An 18241-nucleotide genomic window follows, 5' to 3' on the forward strand; every position below is an offset into this window, starting at 1 on the left:
TGCGTTGCGTATCATCCGGGTACTCATGGGGGAAAAAACAATAACAAAGGCAACAACCAGTCCGGGGAATGGCGTTAGATCAGTGCCCCTTTAATGTATGCTCATACTATTAACCTCTAGTTTGTCTGTGTCGCTGTCCCTGTTGTGATTTGATCTTTGCACAAAGATTTGATCATGCTTTCATCTTGTTTATGTGGTCACATTGTACATGTAACATTTTGAAGATGATGTAACTAGTTATATTTTCATTGTTCCTGAGAATGTTGAGATTGATAACACTTTTATTTTAATATTATCTGCAGCATTAAGAGTAATTAGTTACACCCAAAACAGTCTGTTAGTCTTAATGGGTTTGTCATCAAGTTAGTGGGTAAATTATGATGTTAAGTTTCATCATCCCATTGTCTGTGGTAGTATATCAGTTAACACTTTCAAACTACACATTAATTTATATTCCAGCACTGGTCATGATGATGGCACCTGCAGCATGTGTCTCCATGGAGATGATCTCTGAGGCCATCATCAGTGGTGCAAGTGATAGAGATGTCATGGCCACATTCCACAACAGTGGCATGTCACTGGAAGATCTCACAAAATGGAGGCATCCACTTCTGGCCATCAATGTATTCCAACTTGCCATTTTGTATAAACGAGCTGATCTGGTCCAGTCTCTTGGAACAATTAGCCCCTTCTTCTTGTCTGACAGATCCTTGTATAAGAAAGAGATTGTTTGCAACACTGACAAAGCCTTGTGTGTCTGCAGAAGATGCCAAACATCTGAGAATCGAGATATAAAGGACTCGGGAGATTCGGTTGGACAGGTACCCAACATAGCTGAGGAAACATGTGAAGAAGAGGCTTCAGGATCAAGACACAAGCAGATAATAAACACATCCTCATCAGTAAGAAGCTGCAGCTTGTCTCATAAATCAGATGTTACTCAGGAAGATATGTCCACTGATCAAGACGGCAACGGCGACATGATCATTAACCCACCCCTACATCTTGCATGCATGGTTGGTTGTATCGATAGTATCAAGTATCTGTTAGAAAAACCAAGTTCCTTTTCGTTGAATGAAGTTGCCTATGTGTCTATAGCTGTAAGGACTGGGGAATCAAAGACAAGCAGCATGTACTATTCCTTGCCCTTGACACAGAGCAAGAGAGGAAAGCCATTTGAATTTTGTGTCTCTGGTGGACATGTTGATTTTGCCTTTTATTTCCTGAACAATATCATTATTCAGTGTCTAGCTCTGAGGTTTTTGTATGCCGGAGTCCGGGAACCATCCTCCATGCTCCACAAGGCATGTTCTATAGGATGTGGTCCTTTGGTTGAGTTGCTGCTGAAGAACTCTTTCCGTGACGTCATCAGCCTTAGTGATAAGAATGGCAAGACGCCGCTTCATGTGGCGGTATGGAATGGCGACACGGACACAATCCACCACCTTCTGGAATGTGGAGCATCGGTCAATGCTCTTACAGAATCAAAAGGTTGTCTTCACATCCTGTACCGATCCAAACTCCACCCATACAACTACATTGCCAACACAAAGCTGCTCATACAATTTGGCGTCAATGTACACATCACAGACAAAAATGGTAAATCTGCTCTTCATATCCTTGCTGAGGAAATTGGCATCAGTCGAACTGATGTGATGCGGTACTGGAAGAAAGCATCCAATGCGATCAGAGAAATGACGTCCTCGAAGTGCAACCCAGAAGGGGATAATTATTCTATGAGCACCTACCAGAGCGATCTCATCACCTGTCTGGAACTGCTTCTAGAGAAGGGCATGAACCCAAACAAAGTAACTACCAAGTCAGCGTTCAACGAGACCGTGTTGGAAGTCCTACTGCAGTACAGTTCCCTTCCCTACACCCAGACCACCCTGTGGAACAGTCCACTGCTTGTATACCGGGCAGTGGAACTACTATTGTCCAACGGCGCCAACCCCAATATTCCCAGCAGATGCTCAGACCTGCCGATCTTCACCTACTTCATCATGAACCATCTCAATGATATAGAAGATAAAAATATGAAACACAAATTTATTCACCTGTTTAGTTTGTATGGTACCGACTTCGACCGTCCATCTATGAACGGATGCTACCCATTGGTGGCAGCTGTAGAGAAGCAGACTTCTCTGAATGTGGTGGAGCTGATTGGTAGTCTGATGGACATAGAGCATCTGCATCATGCCATGATGACTGTCCAGCAGAGATTCCTGCCCCCTCTCATGTATTCTAACAAGCCTAAGGAAGTAGACTTTGCATATGGGGTTGTGCAACTGTTTGAAAAGCTAAGGATAAGATCACTGAGACATCTTTGTAAAGTTACAATTTTGAAACAAGTTACGTGTGCAGCTAGAGATATCAAACAGCTTCCTCTGCCAAGTTACCTGAAGACTTATATCACCACTGCCTCATTCTAAGCCTGTTAAAAGTCAGATCATATGTTTTTCTAGTTTTATATTGTTTTACCAATATTTTAAAATTGTGGAAAGAAAAAAAATTATACATTCAGGGATATATATAATTAGAGATTTAAATTTAAAAATTTTTTTTTATTGTTTAACGCGGCAATATTCCAGCTATATGATGCGGTCTATAAATAATTGAGTCTGGAACAGACAATCCAGTCATTGATATCATGAACATCAATCCACGAAATTGGGATCGATGATATGTATCAACCAAGTCAGCAAGCCTGACCACCCGTTACCGTTAGTCGCCTCTTACGACAAGCATAGTCGCCTATTAGGGCTATCACTACCCCAATTAGAGATTAAGTACAACGATAAAGACAACAAACAGTAACATTGAGTAAGTAATGAGCCTGTTGGTTTTGTTTGCTTTTATTTCGTTAAATTTGCTATAAAAATAGTTATTTAAAGAAAAGATGCTGATAAATATTTTTCAAAATGAGCACACTTATACTGAACAGAGCATTTTTTATTTATTTGCAAAAATTATACATATAGACAAACAATGTTTTTCCATGTCTCTGTGTCGCTGTGATGTAACTGGAATATTGTTCACAGCCGCATTAATCCCAACTTTATGTATACAGTCAAACACCACTGTGTCGAAGTTGAAGGGACCTACGTAAAGACTTTGAGTTATCAAAGGTTCAACACAACCGAAAAGGTTGAATAAAGAAGGAATACACAGGGATGGAACTGTTAATTTGAAACAATCGTAACTTTGACACATCAAAATTCGACACTACAGTGTTTGTATATAGAGAACTATTCAAGTTATTACCTCATGCATGAGCTGTGAGGGTTGGTGGTGTGTTTTGATAATTGTTTCCTTACACTGTTCATGTAAATATATGTGTATGATCAAGTTTTCTGTGATCAGTAAATTAGGTTTTTGTTTCAAATATATGTCTACTTTGTATTGAACACATTAATATATATTTATGCTACTATTTTTATGGTACAGTGTTTAAATAACATGCACTCATCTGATTGTTTGAGTCAACCCAGAGTCCAGTTACTTGGGTCAGCCTCATCTTGCCATATTTGGGATTCGAGGACTGATCAAGTCTTCAGTGTCCCATTGGAGTTCTCAGGTATATATGTTCGACCTGTGAAGAACAAGCTAGGAACACTCCCCTGTTCGTAATGCTAGTCACTGAGGGGATTCAGGATTGATGTAGATCCCCAGTGCCCAATACTAAGCTCTCAGGGGATTCAGGATTATGTACAGCCCAGTGCCCAATACTAAGCTCTAAGGAGATTCAGGATTGATGAAGATCCCCAGTGCCCAATACTAAGCTCTGAGGGCATTCATGATTGATGTACATCCCCAGTGCCCAATACTAAGCTCTGAGGGGATTCAGGATTGATGTAGATCCCCAGTGCCCAACACTAAGCTCTGAGGGCATTCATGATTGATGTACATCCCCAGTGCTCAATACTAAGCTCTGAGGGGATTCAGGATTGATGTAGATCCCCAGTGCCCAATGCTAGTCTCTGAGGGGATTCAGGATTGATGTACATCCCCAGTGCCCAATGCTAAGCTCTGAGGGGATTCATGATTGATGTACATCCCCAGTGCCCAATACTAAGCTCTAAGGGGATTAAGGATTGATGTACATCCCCAGTGCCCAATACTAAGCTCTGAGGGGATTCAGGATTGATTTACATCCCCAGTGCCCAATGCTAGTCTGTGAGGGGATTCATGATTGATGTAGCTCCCCAGTGCCCAATACTAAGCTCTGGGGGGATTCATGATTGATGTACATCCCCAGTGCCCAATACTAAGCTCTGAGGGGATTCAGGATTGATGTATAGCCTAGTGCCCAGTGCTTGTTTGGACTAACTTGGATTTTCCAGCCTACAATGAATTGTTCAAAAATGGGTGGGGGCACAGGTGGTCCAGTCACTTATGGCACCTCAGTTCACTGTTGCAGAATTGTCCCTTGAGTACACCAGAAACCTACAATCATGGGTTCGAATCCCAGTTCACCAGATTTTGTTTCTAGGTTTTTCAGCTCCATACCTGTATTTCACCAAAGTGGTAAACATCCAAGACCTGCATCACTTCACGCTTTTCTCCAACATTAAGCTGACACGCAGTGTTGTAGCTGGAATACTGTTCAAAGCGGGGTTAAACCCAACTCACTCACTCACTCATAGATGGGTGACAAGGAGAGTGAGTGAGTGAGTATGGTTTTACACCGCTTTTAGCAATATTCCAGCAACATCACAGCGGGGGACACCAGAAATGGGCTTCACACATTGTACCCATGTCGGGAATCGAACCCGGGTCTTCAGCGTGACGAGCGAACGCTTTAACCACTAAGCTACCCGACCGCCCCGGTGACAAGGAGAGACTAGCCATGATGTTTTGTAGCATGTTCAAGTCACTTTCAGAGCTACTGATGATTTAAATGTGATTCGTCATGTTTCCAGGGTTTACTCCATGTTTATTTATGTACCTGTTCTGCCATGTCTTTCTGTGTTATGGTCACTGAACTATTTCACAAGTGTCTTTCAACAGTGTTATGGTCATTGAACTATTTCACGAGTGTCTTTCTGTGTTATAATCACTGAACTTTTTCACAAGTGTCTTTCAACTTGTTTCTTCCATAACTGCTCATTTCTTGTCTAAACATGCTGAAGATATATGAACACTGATTTTACTTTTATGATACAAAGAGTGTTTTTATCGTGTGTATTGTCAACAGTGTTCAACAAGTGCCAAGGCCCAGTGATTCTATTGGAAAGTTCTGATCAACCAAAACCAACAAGATCTGGCTCTTTTTTTTGCATGAGCTGATATTTCATATAAATATCGTCTAAATAAAATATTTGAATTGCCTTTTTCAAGTGTTTTCTCTTCACTCAGAAGTCGGTGATTTTGCAAGAGACAAATGTCATAAGGACATTTTCTTGATCTTAGCAAATTTTAAAAGGACCTTCCTCTATATAATGTTACAAAATCGTGTTTCAGTGTCCTAGAAACTTCACGGAACTGAAACCCTGAAAGAACTGTTTATTTTGCCCATTCTTGATTTTCCACTCATGATAGTACTGTAAAGTAGAGATCAACTCACAGCTGCAGTCATGACAACTGTCTCCATGACAACGGTTGCAATTTGATCCTGTTACTGGTACTGGTCAACACACACAGGCTTTATGACAACAGCGACATGGTGGTACACCTGACATGCTAGAATGGCAACCAACCTCGCTCTTCCTGGAAAAGATTACAAAATACCTTCATACGAACACAGATAGTTTATTTTACGTCCTATGATATTGATGTGCTGTACATAAAGTGTAAGCATTGTTACAAAAACACAAACTTATACACTGTACATTGCATGTCATAATTTGTTCAGAGATACACAAAATCTATATTTCCTGAAGTATCTATGACAACAGAAACGTTTTTCTTATCAAGTCAATGTTCTATCCAGATTATATTCTATTCTGTGATCTCTCAGATGAGTATGATTGTCAATTTTCAGGAGCCAAAACAAGCACTTTACTATTAAAATACGTAAACAATTACTCATACTGAATCTATAATACTCAAAACAAGTTAAGGAACACCTACAATTTGAAGGTTGTGAGTTGCTATACCCACAAGCCATGACAGATCAACAGTCACATGTTCCTTAACTTCTTTTGCGCAGTATTTATATATATCAAAAGAGGATAATACACATGCATGCAAAAGTTGGAAAATTTTATCGCTAACAATACGGTATACGACTACACAACACTGGCAGTACAAACATGTACACACACTGATAAACATGATAAATACACATTATATACAATATATACAGTAATTGCTTTCTTGTGTCGTCCGTGCCACACCATTTGAACACTGTACAAGATACTTCTTTGAAATGAACTAATTTGGAATATACAGCTCTCCTGTCTAAAATTAATTTATATCACCATGATAAACTGGAGAGTAATGTAACGGTGTAAATAACTGAACATATCCTGATACAGCATTACGAAGCAACAATGAAGCAAGGTGGACAATGGAAAACTGAATCTTTTTGATATTTTTGTGGGACATTTGTTATTTTCTAAACCTATCAGTGCACTGATTACATCCCAGAGAACCTACAACGTGAGGAAGTATCTCGTTGTCCCTAGTACTTGAACATGTTGAAGAGATTTCATAATAATGAAAAATGATTAAAGGAATTTATCGGATGCTTGTAGTTTTTTTCTATTATGCATTTATGACAACAATTTTGTTTGTGGCTGCAAAACAGATTCGATTTGATTTTTTTGTGTGTTTTGTTTTGTCTGTTGTTTAATGCCCCACTCAGCAATATTCCAGCTAAATAATCAAGTCTTTATAACACAACCCAGTGATTGACATGAGCATCAATCTTTGCAATTGAGATACGATGAAATGCATCAGCCACATCAGAGAGCCTGACCACCCGATCCTGTTTGTCCCCTCTTATGACAAGCATTTATATGCAAAGATAAAACAGGTGGTGCATTAATGAGCATGAAGTTCTTGCATTGTAAAAGATATTGTTCTGTAAAAGATAGTCATCTGGCACCAAAGAATATCTGTCTGGTGAAAAAACCTGACATATCACGAACTGGAAAACCTCAGTTCTCTGAAATGGGTAAGCTATTCCTGTTATTTACATGAAGTTGGGGAGAAGCAGATTCCTTGTAAGAGATCTATCCCTGTTCATGCCACATAGTATGCCCTCCTCATTCAAACACATGGAGGTGCATCAGTGCAAGATTTCCTGACACAACACAGGGAAAGAGAATAAGTCTACTAGCCCTAGTGAACAAAATGTTCGAAACTTTACCATATGTGAAACTGGTTCAGGGTAGCGTTTATTTCTCTTCCTGCAAAACATGTATTGGGACACCAAGTATCATGGTGCAAATCTATGTTGAATGTTACACCCTACAGCACATGCTTCGCTACAATCTGCTCTAGTCTTTCACAATGCTGTTACATGGTGCTCTAGCAGGCTGAGTATTGTACTGCTGCTCCCTGAAGTCAGCCGGGACAGATACTCTAGGCTTCACTCTCCCCTTCTATAGACTGCTGGTCCTCCAGTATAGGAACAATAAGGTTGTCTTTGGACATCAGATTGTATTTTGTCACAAACTGGGTGAATCGACGGCACAGGTAAGTCTCATTCTGAAAACACATACAAAATGTACAAAAACTGCTTCCATGTGATTAGAACAAAAGAATGGCATCTTCAAACCAAAGCATATTATTCATGTTATTAGCTGACCAACTGTAAACTGTCCAGTCATTACATCACACCTGAGGGTGAAGTGAGTGAATAATTTACCTTGCAGTCACATCATCCTCTAAATAACCTAGTCCTAGGTTGTAATGGGGATCCTAGGTGCATTGAGTCATGGGGACCTAGAATTCCCACAGGGGACAATCATCTGGTATTTGGGACATTGTCTGCCCTAAAATCCCCAAGGGGAGACAAGAATTGAGTACTGGGAACATAGTCTGCCAAGTGATGTGAATATTGTACAGTACTATACAGTAAAGTACGGTTATAACGAACTCAAAGGGACAACTAATTTTAGTTCGTTATAACCGTAGTTCGTTATAAGCATATATACAGCAAATAGTCGAGATAAAAAAAGTAAGTTTGTTATATCCGTCGGTTCATTATAAGCGTGTTCGTTATAACCATAGTTCGTTATAAGCATATACACAGCATAACTACAGCAAATAGTCGGGACCCAAAAAGTAAGTTTGTTATATCGGTCAGTTTGTTATAAGCGTGTTCGTTATAACCGTAGTTCACTGTACAACTATCTGATAAAATTTGGAAATGAAACGCTCACCTCATATTCATCAAACAGTGTTCTGTGATGGAAGTATGCATGTGAGAATATTCGATACACACGGCGGCAGACGGACCCCAACTTGGCTACTGAGGATTCCTTGATGCTCACTCTGGAACAAAGACAAAACAGGTGAGGTGAAATGAGGTGATGTTCCAGATTACCGGTATTGCACTTATATACTTATTTAGGGATGTGTGTGTGTGACTGGGGGGTTGGGGGGCTTGTTCTCGTCCAGACTAAAAGGTTATGAAAAAATTACATGCAAATGCGTTAAATTGAATTGGGAAGGGGGGCGGCAATATATGAAAATATGTTTCAGTCCTACCAATCTTACCCAGACCCCCACCCCCCAAAAATAGGCCCAGTCACTAATACCAGTTCCCTCGCTGAGATACCTTGCCACAGTTTAACATGCATACCCCAATCGGACAGATTATACTGATTAAACAATTCTTGTTTTATCCATATAATGCCAAGTGCCAATCAGGGAAACAAACAGGGATCTTTCAACGTCTTTTCGTATGATGCAGATAGGAATAAAACAATCAAACTTCCGCTCTCTGGGCAGTTGCTCTATGAACTAGACCGCGGATGCATTCCTACGATTGATGAAACGTGGGGCCTGACAATCATCTATTACATCAATCATCAGGTACTGCGGACCTATTCTGCCTACGAATCACCACAGGGCCTGAGTCACAAAGAGACAGAGAGATGTTGTCACCTGCTTGGGAAGTACTTGTTGCTATTAAGTAGACAGGCTGCTCCATCCAGGGTGTGCCGGGTGTAGTCTATTGCTGGGCACTGTCACAACAAAAGTTACCCTCAGTGAGGTATGCCACTGTTACATGTAGAGCAGAGTGTCATCTCATTCTTGCGATATGATACGTATCACACTACTGTTTGTTTGTTTGTTGTTTAACGCCGCACTCAGCAATATTACAGCTGTTTGAAGGCGATCTGTAAATAATCGAGTCTGGACAAGACAATCCAGTGATTGATATCATGAACATCGATCTATGCAATTGGGATACGATGAAATGCATCAACCGCGTCAGCGAGTCTGACCACCTGATCCCGTTAGTCGCCTTTTACAGCAAGCATGGGTTGCTGAAGACCTATTCTACCCTGGATCTTCACGGGTTCACACTACTGACTTACAATACTACTTAAAAACAAGGCCATCCAACATAGCACACAGTTACTTCCCTTTACGTGTGTAAATAATCAAGTCTGGAGCAGACAATCCAGTGATTGATATCATAAGCATCGATCCACGCAATTGGGATCGATGACATTCATCAACCAAGTCAACGAGTCTGACTAAATTAATTCACAGCCACAGAAATGTACACATTTATTAAGATTACCATGACTAAGATGCCCCAAGACAATTAAGACAGAAACTTCAAACAATTCATGGATCATCTTATTCAACATACATATCAGCATCAAATTAATTGATTGCAGGTATACATAGAAAACCATATATCTATACACATACAGAATAACTAAATATATTATCAACTGATACCTTCATGTCCTAGTAGCGATACTAAAACTGACAATCAGAGAGCACGATGACACTCCTAAAACTGCCAGTCTACAGAAATGGCAAAACAAAGACAACTCCAGGCCAGTGGGAACAAGAGTTTTAACACACACTGACAAAATAATTTACACCATCAATAATATTAAAATGATTATCAGGGTTGCACAGAAAATTTGACAAAACCTCAAGGAAGCCCCCTAAATTTCTTTAAGCACAAATCTTAAAGTTATTTCCCATATCTCTCAGCCCTTACCTCCTTTGGAGTCTTGTGGGCAGCACAAAGGAAGATCCACTGTTCCGTGGCAGTCATCTGAGTGCATGTCTCAGGGTTGCAGTCACTTTGCTGATGAAAAACACTCAATTTACAAACAGTAATTACAAAACTCCTATCAACCTTCCCTTGTGTCAGGGCTTGAACAATTTAATTGTAAAATTAAATTAAAACAAAATCAGTAAAATATAAGTGAAAAACAAAATGGTAAGGTCAAAAGAAACTAGTTGTTTTTCAGGTAATAGCACCACAATAGTTGCAATTGGTTAGAGTCAAAAAATGTATTGTGCAAATTCCAAATCTGCCTGTGTGTTGGTTAGCAAGAATTAATAAACATTAATAGATTACTTCCTTTGCTTTGAGTGACGACAGGGAGGAAAATGGCTTAAAACTTCGAAACTGTCAGCAATACTTTATTCATTTCCATTACATTTATGTAGGTGAAATGGGGTTTAACATCGCGTCCAAGGTTATTGCACTTATATAGCGACGTGCATGTACGAGTGTGTGTTTGTGTGGATGCTTGTACTAGTCCGGACTGATGCCGATTTGCTAGCTCACTGAGATACCATGCCGCAGTTTAACATGAATACCCCACTCAGACACAGTATACTGACTCTGAGCCGACCAGTCCTTGTTTTAGCCCCTTAATGCCGAGTGCCAGACAGGGTAACACGAAGTACCATCTTTTAACATCTTTTGGTATGACGCGGCCAGGGATCGCACCCCGGACCTTCCGCTCTCCGGGCGGACGCTCTACCACTAGACCAGGGAGGCGATCTACATTAATGTAATGGCAATAGTGAAAACAGCCCCAATAGTCATCCCTACCCTTCAGTCAGCTCCGACAAGGAGCATGGGACACAGGCACCTTTCCTGCCACAGAATCTCCCCAGGAAACAAGTTCAGATCATGTGTCAGGATGATGTTTGCTTCCTGTTGTTTAAGTGAGTGAGTGAATATGTTTTTACACCACTTTTAGCAATATTCCAGCAATATCACGGCGGGGGACACCAGAAATGGGCTTCACATAGTACCCATGTCGGGAATCGAACCCGGGTCTTCGACATGACGTGCAAACGCTTTAACCACTAGGCTACCCGACCGCCCCCCTGTTGTTTAAGGCCACACTAACAATATTATAGCCAATATTCAATGATGGTAGCCTGTGATTACTCTGAGTCTGACCAGACGAACCAGTGATTGACGCTATGAGCAACATTCCATGCAGGCAGGGCATGGTGACACACAAGAAAGAATCCCACTAGTGACCTTACAGCAGATAGCACAAGGGACCTCTTTTCTAGCCACAGAATTGCTACGATGTTAGGATGATGCTTGCTTGTTTGTTTGTTTATTTTGATTAACATCGCACTCAGCAATATTCCAGCCATATGACGAGTCTATAAATTATTCAGTGATTGACATTATGAGCATCGATTCATGCAATTGGGATGATATGACATACATCAGCCAAGTCAGCGAACCTGACCACCAGATCCCATTATTAGCCTCTTACGACAAGCATAGTGGCCTTTTACAGCATGCATGGGTTGCTGAAGACCTATTCTATCCCAGATCTTCACAGGTGGATGATGCTTGTAAACCTAATGATGACATCATATCTGTCATCATGATCATAAAACAAATCAGCAAACATTGACATATGAAACATACCTGTAACTTAACTGCCAATCCATTAAGTTCCATACAGAATTGTCTGAAAAATAATCATGTAATACAGCTTAAGGGGTATTTGAAATATGTCAAAAGTATAGAAAGAAACAAACAAATGAACTGAATAACATAGCTCAGAACATGCTTTTATAAAAGAAAATTGGTTTACAAATCCCCTGGCTACAAAAAATTGATATGTGTAAATAAGATGAAAAGAAGAGTCTTTTTTATTCCTGACCTCAAATGAGTAAAAACTCATTTACTGTTGCTATCAATATAAATAAATTATTTAAAATACCATAATAAAGACCTGTAAAATCATTTCTTAAAAAACTTCAAAACACAATGAATAATGACCAATCAGGGTGGGGGCGTGGGAATGTGTGTCAGGACCGCAATGACATCAGGGAGACTCACCTGAGATGTTCATACTTCCATACCCCCTCATCCTGGCCCTCTGGGGGGGTCAGGATCTCAACAACATTGGTGAAGTCCTTTCTGATAGCTTGTTGGATGAACTGAATGAAAACAAAACATCTACTTCAGAGGTGAGGTGAAATGGGGTTTAACGTCGCGTCCAATATTATTGCACTTATATAGCGACGTGCATGCACGTGTGTGTGTGTGGCTGCTTGTACTAGTCCGGATATACTGACTCCGAGCCGACCAGTCCTTGTTTTAGCCCCTTAATGCCTAGCGCCAGACAGGGTAACAACAAGTACAATCTTTTAACGTCTTTTTGTATGATGCGGCCCGGGATCGAACCCTTGACCTTCCGCTCTCCGGGCAGACGCTCTACCACAAGACCACGGAGGCGGTTTCTACTTCAGAATGCAGGGTTAGAAATTGGCACTAGTCCTATGATCCTTGCCAAACTGCCCAATAGTTAAGGTATCATAAGGACTACCGGTAGTAGAAATTTGCCATTTTTAAGGGTTTTGCTATATATTATCATTATAAGGACTAGAGGACCAAAATTGTTAGTTTCTGCTGCTGTGAATGTATCTTCAAAACAACCTTCACAAAACAATACTGATTTACTTAACAGATATGAACATGTGTTAGAGTGAGTGAGTGGGACGAGCTTAACTTTTACACCAACTTGATACTGTATCGTATGTATGACGACATGAAAGCCTGATGTGGCAGTAACACTAGAATGACAGCGGTCAAGACTTGACCTCCCTTGGACATGGAGTATTGGTCAGATCTTGACACAGACAGAGGTATCAAGTCAGAGTAAACAATCTGATAAGAATGAGACTAAATTTACATTTAACTCCTTTAAAGATTCTATTGGGCCCAAACATAATCAGGGATGAGATATTTTCCTTTTCAGCTGAAACTTCTTTGCAATGGAGCGTGGTCAATAATTTGGGGGTGTTTATGGGAGGAACCATCAAACAAATTTGTGGTCACTAGTATTTGCGGAAATTTACTGATCCGAGGAAGATACTCCTACCTACAGAATGCTTAAGCTATGAAAAACTAGTCTGTGACTGAAGCCTGAAACCCATATCTAGCAAAACTTCTTTTGATCAAGCAAGCTTTTTCAATAAAAGTCCTCACTTTAATACTGACTCTAAATCTCCTGGAACATGTGTAAATGACAAAGTGAGTGAGTTAGGTTTAACGCTACTTTTAACAGTATTCCAGCTATATCGCAGGGTGTCAGCTTAATGTGGGAGGAAAGCCGGAATTGATGCAGGTCTCAGACGTTTCCCATTTCGGTGAAACCCACGAGCACGGGTATGGTGCTGACAAATCTAGAAACATAATTGGGGATTCAGGATTTGAAAACCACAATCATAGGTTTCTGGCATGCCCAAGGGACGCAACTCTGCACAGCGAATGACGACTGGGCCACCCGTGCCCCTGGAAATGACAACGTGACAAGATCATGCTAGAATACTCAAACATTTTTGGACAGACTGAAATAAATACCATAAGTGGCCATGTCTCTACCTTTGACAACAGTCTTAATGCCTGAAATGATATAGGGGGGCACGGGTTGCCAAGTCGTCTAAGGCGCCGTGATTCGCTGTGCAGAGTTGCATCCCTTGGCACGCCAGAAACCTATGATTGTGCGTTCGAATCCCAGTTCGCCCCGATTATGTTTCTAGGTTTGTCAGCACCATACACGTGCTCGTGGGTTTCACCGAAGTGGTAAACGTCTAAGACCTGCATCACGTCGGGCTTTCCTCCCACATTAAGCTGACACGCCACGATATAACTGGAATACTGTTAAAAGCAGCGTTAAACCAAACTCACTCACTGAAATGATATAGAATCACAATAACTGTAGCACTGATGGTGGAGTTGTGACCTTTGAGACAAGCCCTTCCTACCTGTTGCACTGCAAGTGTGCTGTCCATCTCCTCAAAGGACTCATCCTGCCAGCTGCACCAGTTCTAGATGAACAAAAAGGGTGTTGAGAGTTTAGCATGTTCAGTTTAACGTCACATTGAACTGGTGAGATGAGGTGAAATGGCGCTTAATGTTGCGTTCAAGATTAATGCACTTATATAGCGATGTGCATTTGTACTAGTCCGGACTAATGCCGATTTTATAGTGCTAGCTCAGAGACACCATGCCACAGTTTAACATGAATGTCCCACTCAGACACTGCAGGGGCGGTCGGGTAGCCAAGTCGTTAAAGCGTTCGCTCGTCACGCCGAAGACCCCGGTTCGATTCCTGACATGGGTACAATGTGTGAAGCCCATTTCTGGTGTCCCCCGCTGTGATATTGCTGGAATATTGCTAAAAGCGGCGTAAAACCATACTCACTCACTCAGACACTGCACACTGATTCTGAGGTGACTAGTCCTAGTTTAAGCCCCGTTTCTATATTGGCTCAGGCTGCAGACTTATGCTCACTCTTCACAGATCTCACATGCCTCTTTCATCCTTAGGGTAAGTTGTGTTGTGTTAAGGGTAGGTTACCCCAACTCAATCCTTAGCCCTTGGATCCTCTTTCCAATACTTCACTCCTTCACGATCCTTAGGGTCGGGAACCACATGCCGATCAAACACCCCTTTTATGATCCTTAGGGTTAGTTGGGAGGTAGGGCATGGGTTAGTTTAATCTTTTGAGGAATGAATCATATGTAATATGGAGAGGTTTTTTTCTTCAAGTTTTGAGTTTTGCATGCGTAGAAAGGTAACCAATCGGATACTGATGACTTGGTAAATGAGCACTCATTAGTTGTGATAGCGCCCGTACTCCCATGGTAGGGTGTTGGCTAATTAGATTAGCCCATCAGCTATGTTAGTTCAATCCTAAAAAGTCCTGAAAAAGGGAGCCCGGTAAAGCGCATAACTTCCAAAAGCTAATTGAGTGTTGAATTTTATGCATCTAAACATTTCACAATATGTAAGATCTGAAACCATATGGGTACGCTAGATTATTGCAGTAGTTAATTTATAATTGATCGTGATGGCACATAATTACTAACCAATGAAATATGTTGTACTCCAAATGTTTCTTGTTCAAATTTTATGACACATCAGTTAGGATTGACTGATCCATGCCAATTTTCTTTTCCATGTTGGGTCAACAAAGTACTTGTAATCAGTGACACAAGGGCGGGCAACTCTATATTATCACTGTATCATTATAAAAGGGACATCACCCAAACAAATGGGTTATTTTCTAACCAATTCCGAATGGAGGCAGTAATTCCACTTCACAAATCTTCCAGAAACTATCACTAAAAAAGTTAAGGTGTTTACTTACGAGTTGCCAAGACATACAGCAACGAGTCCTGTATTCGATCAAGCTATGAAATACCATGCTTAGATTTGCATAAGCAGACAGTCGACAGGGGATGTGGATTCCAAGATGTACCAACACCGCGATAATATGTCATGTTATAGGCCTATATTGTCTGGTATGACGTGATACAAGAACTAGGCTAAAGAAATTGATCACCGATATCATTGTTTGCGAGTACATCTGGCTAATTCAAAACACTATAAAAAGCTCAACCACGATTTCAATGACCTGTAGGGAGTAGTGCACTTTACCGGGCGCACTTTTTCAGATCCAATTAGCGCTGTGGGGGCTCGAACGCGCTTCGCCGGCTCACCGGTTCTGCTAATTAATGCGTTAATTAGCCGACGCTCTACCACTGGACCACAGGCGCTATCACATGTAATCAGTGCTCGTTCAACGGGTCATTAGAATCCCCATTGACATGCTCGCGTAATCAGTAAACAATGAATTGCGCATGCGTATGACGTCACGGTCCGCGCTCCCATTCATGTTTTCTTGAAATCACACCCGCAATTGTTTTTGTCAGCATGACCGACCAATGGGATTAAAAGGATTAACGCTTGTAAAGGTAAGAATTTATGGCTCACCCTTGCCCAAAGCAGGCTAACCCTAATGACCGAAAACGGGTGTTGGATCGTAAAGACGTGTAAGTTTCCCTAAGACCGATAAACGGGTGTTGGATCGTAAAGACGTGTAAGTTTCCCTAAGACCGAAAAGGGGTGTTTGATTGTAAAGATGTGTAAGTTTCCCTAAGATCGAAAACGGGTGTTTGATTGTAAAGATGTGTAAGTTTCCCTAAGACCGAAAACGGGTGTTGGATCGTGAAGCGAGAGTCACCAGAGCGTGAGGCACGGTAACGGTATAACGAGACAGCAGTGGCACTATAGCGCGGTAATTGAGCGGATGGTAGAGCTCGGGCTGCGCCCGGTAAACTGCATTGTTGCCGACCTGTATAGTAAGTTTGCAGAGTGGGGAAACTATAGTGCCTGTATGTTTTCATCATCATGAACAAGAAGTAGAGTGGTTGACTCGGACATTGTTTCATGTTTGACAAGGTGCTACTGGATGGCGAATCAAACTCGCAAATTGTTTCACGCCGCGTCATCAATAATCAAGCACGTTCACGCGTATCACAGACCAATAATTGAGACATATGTTGAATAATCGTAAAACACACCTGAGATTTAGTACCAGGACGATTCCTCCTAACAATCGTGCCTGCAGTATCGGTGGCAGCCATTTTCATTTTGGTCAACAAGGGACATAACTCTGTAAGACAATTATATCCTCCGCAAAACTCATCGTCTTTGGAGGGGGGGATCGAATCCTGTGTTTTACATATGATTTTTGTTTCTTATTTTGTGTATACGTGAACAATTATGATTTAAGCGTCATACCACTGAAATAGAGAAAATACAGATTTGCAGATTAACCAAGGGTTTCTTCTACAAACTGGATAATTATTTAGGAGACAAATGCTCAAAGACTCGTGCAAGAACAGAACTAGCCAAACACAACAAGGGGGTGTTTTAAACTCTCATCACATTTTTAGAATATATACATTCAACAAACATTAGCATTTTATTACATCATAATCGCCAAACACCTTCTTACATAAGACATTCTTGCAGATATTCGTCTTACATGAAATATTCAGACATTCTTCTTGTATTTAACATTCAGATTTTCTTCATACACACAACATTCTCATCGACCCTGTACATGATTAGCATAAACAATAGGACCCTGTGTGCACAATGAGTATATAACAATACGACCTTGTACGTGATGAGTATATAACAACACGACCTTGTACATGATGAGTATATAACAATACGATCTTGTACATGATGAGTATATAACAATACGACCTTGTACATGATGAGTATATAACAATAAGACCTTGTACATGATGAGTATATAACAATACGACCTTGTACATGATGAGTATATAACAATACGATCTTGTACATGATGAGCATATTATAATACGACCTTGTACACGATGTGTATATAACAATACGACCCTGTACATGATGAGTATATAACAATACGACCTTGTACATGATGAGTATATAACAATACGACCTGTACATGATGAGTATATAACAATACGACCCTGTACATGATGAGTATATAACAATACGACCTTGTACATGATGAGTATATAACAATAAGACCTTGTACATGATGAGTATATAACAATAAGACCTTGTACATGATGAGTATATAACAATACGACCCTGTACACGATGAGTATATAACAATACGATCGTGTACATGATGAGTATATAACAATACGACCTTTACATGATGAGTATATAACAACACGACCCTGTACATGATGAGTATATAACAATAAGACCTTGTACATCATGAGTATATACCAATGCGACCTTGTACACGATGAGTAGTTTTTAATGTAATCAGTACAGTCAGTATAGTATGGCTATACGTGGCCATGTGCTTCCGGACACCATATCCTCCTGTCGGTGTTATCTGTGTGAGGTCGTGACACTCAATGACTGCACAAGTCACATGATACCTTGAGTCTTTGCTGAAGTGTACGAGATAAGGGTTTGAACAAACAAAACCAAGACATGTGCGTATTTTGCATAGCCTGATGAGG

General features: G+C 40.7%; 2 protein-coding genes across 2 annotated transcripts; one reads left to right on the top strand and one right to left on the bottom strand.

The window, feature by feature from the left end:
• Nucleotides 1-467: 467 nt before the first annotated feature.
• LOC139464254 (ankyrin-1-like) lies at nucleotides 468-3239 on the top strand. Its single transcript, XM_071245777.1, has one exon. The coding sequence runs from the start codon at nucleotides 468-470 to the stop codon at nucleotides 2430-2432; it is 1965 nt and encodes a 654-aa protein (XP_071101878.1). The 3' UTR covers nucleotides 2433-3239.
• Nucleotides 3240-5735: 2496 nt separating this feature from the next.
• LOC139464255 (MOB-like protein phocein) lies at nucleotides 5736-16858 on the bottom strand. The gene is made up of 8 exons (XM_071245778.1): nucleotides 16790-16858; nucleotides 14185-14247; nucleotides 12254-12354; nucleotides 11837-11879; nucleotides 10142-10231; nucleotides 9061-9140; nucleotides 8334-8445; nucleotides 5736-7656 (listed from the first exon to the last, which is right to left on the bottom strand). Exons 1-8 carry the CDS (start codon nucleotides 16856-16858, stop codon nucleotides 7531-7533), a joined length of 684 nt encoding a protein of 227 aa, XP_071101879.1. The 3' UTR covers nucleotides 5736-7530.
• Between the last annotated feature and the right edge of the window lie 1383 nt (nucleotides 16859-18241).

Source organism: Haliotis cracherodii, unplaced genomic scaffold, assembly GCF_022045235.1.
Source record: "Haliotis cracherodii isolate W230 unplaced genomic scaffold, xgHalCrac1.p SCAF_17, whole genome shotgun sequence".
Lineage (NCBI taxonomy): Eukaryota > Metazoa > Mollusca > Gastropoda > Lepetellida > Haliotidae > Haliotis > Haliotis cracherodii.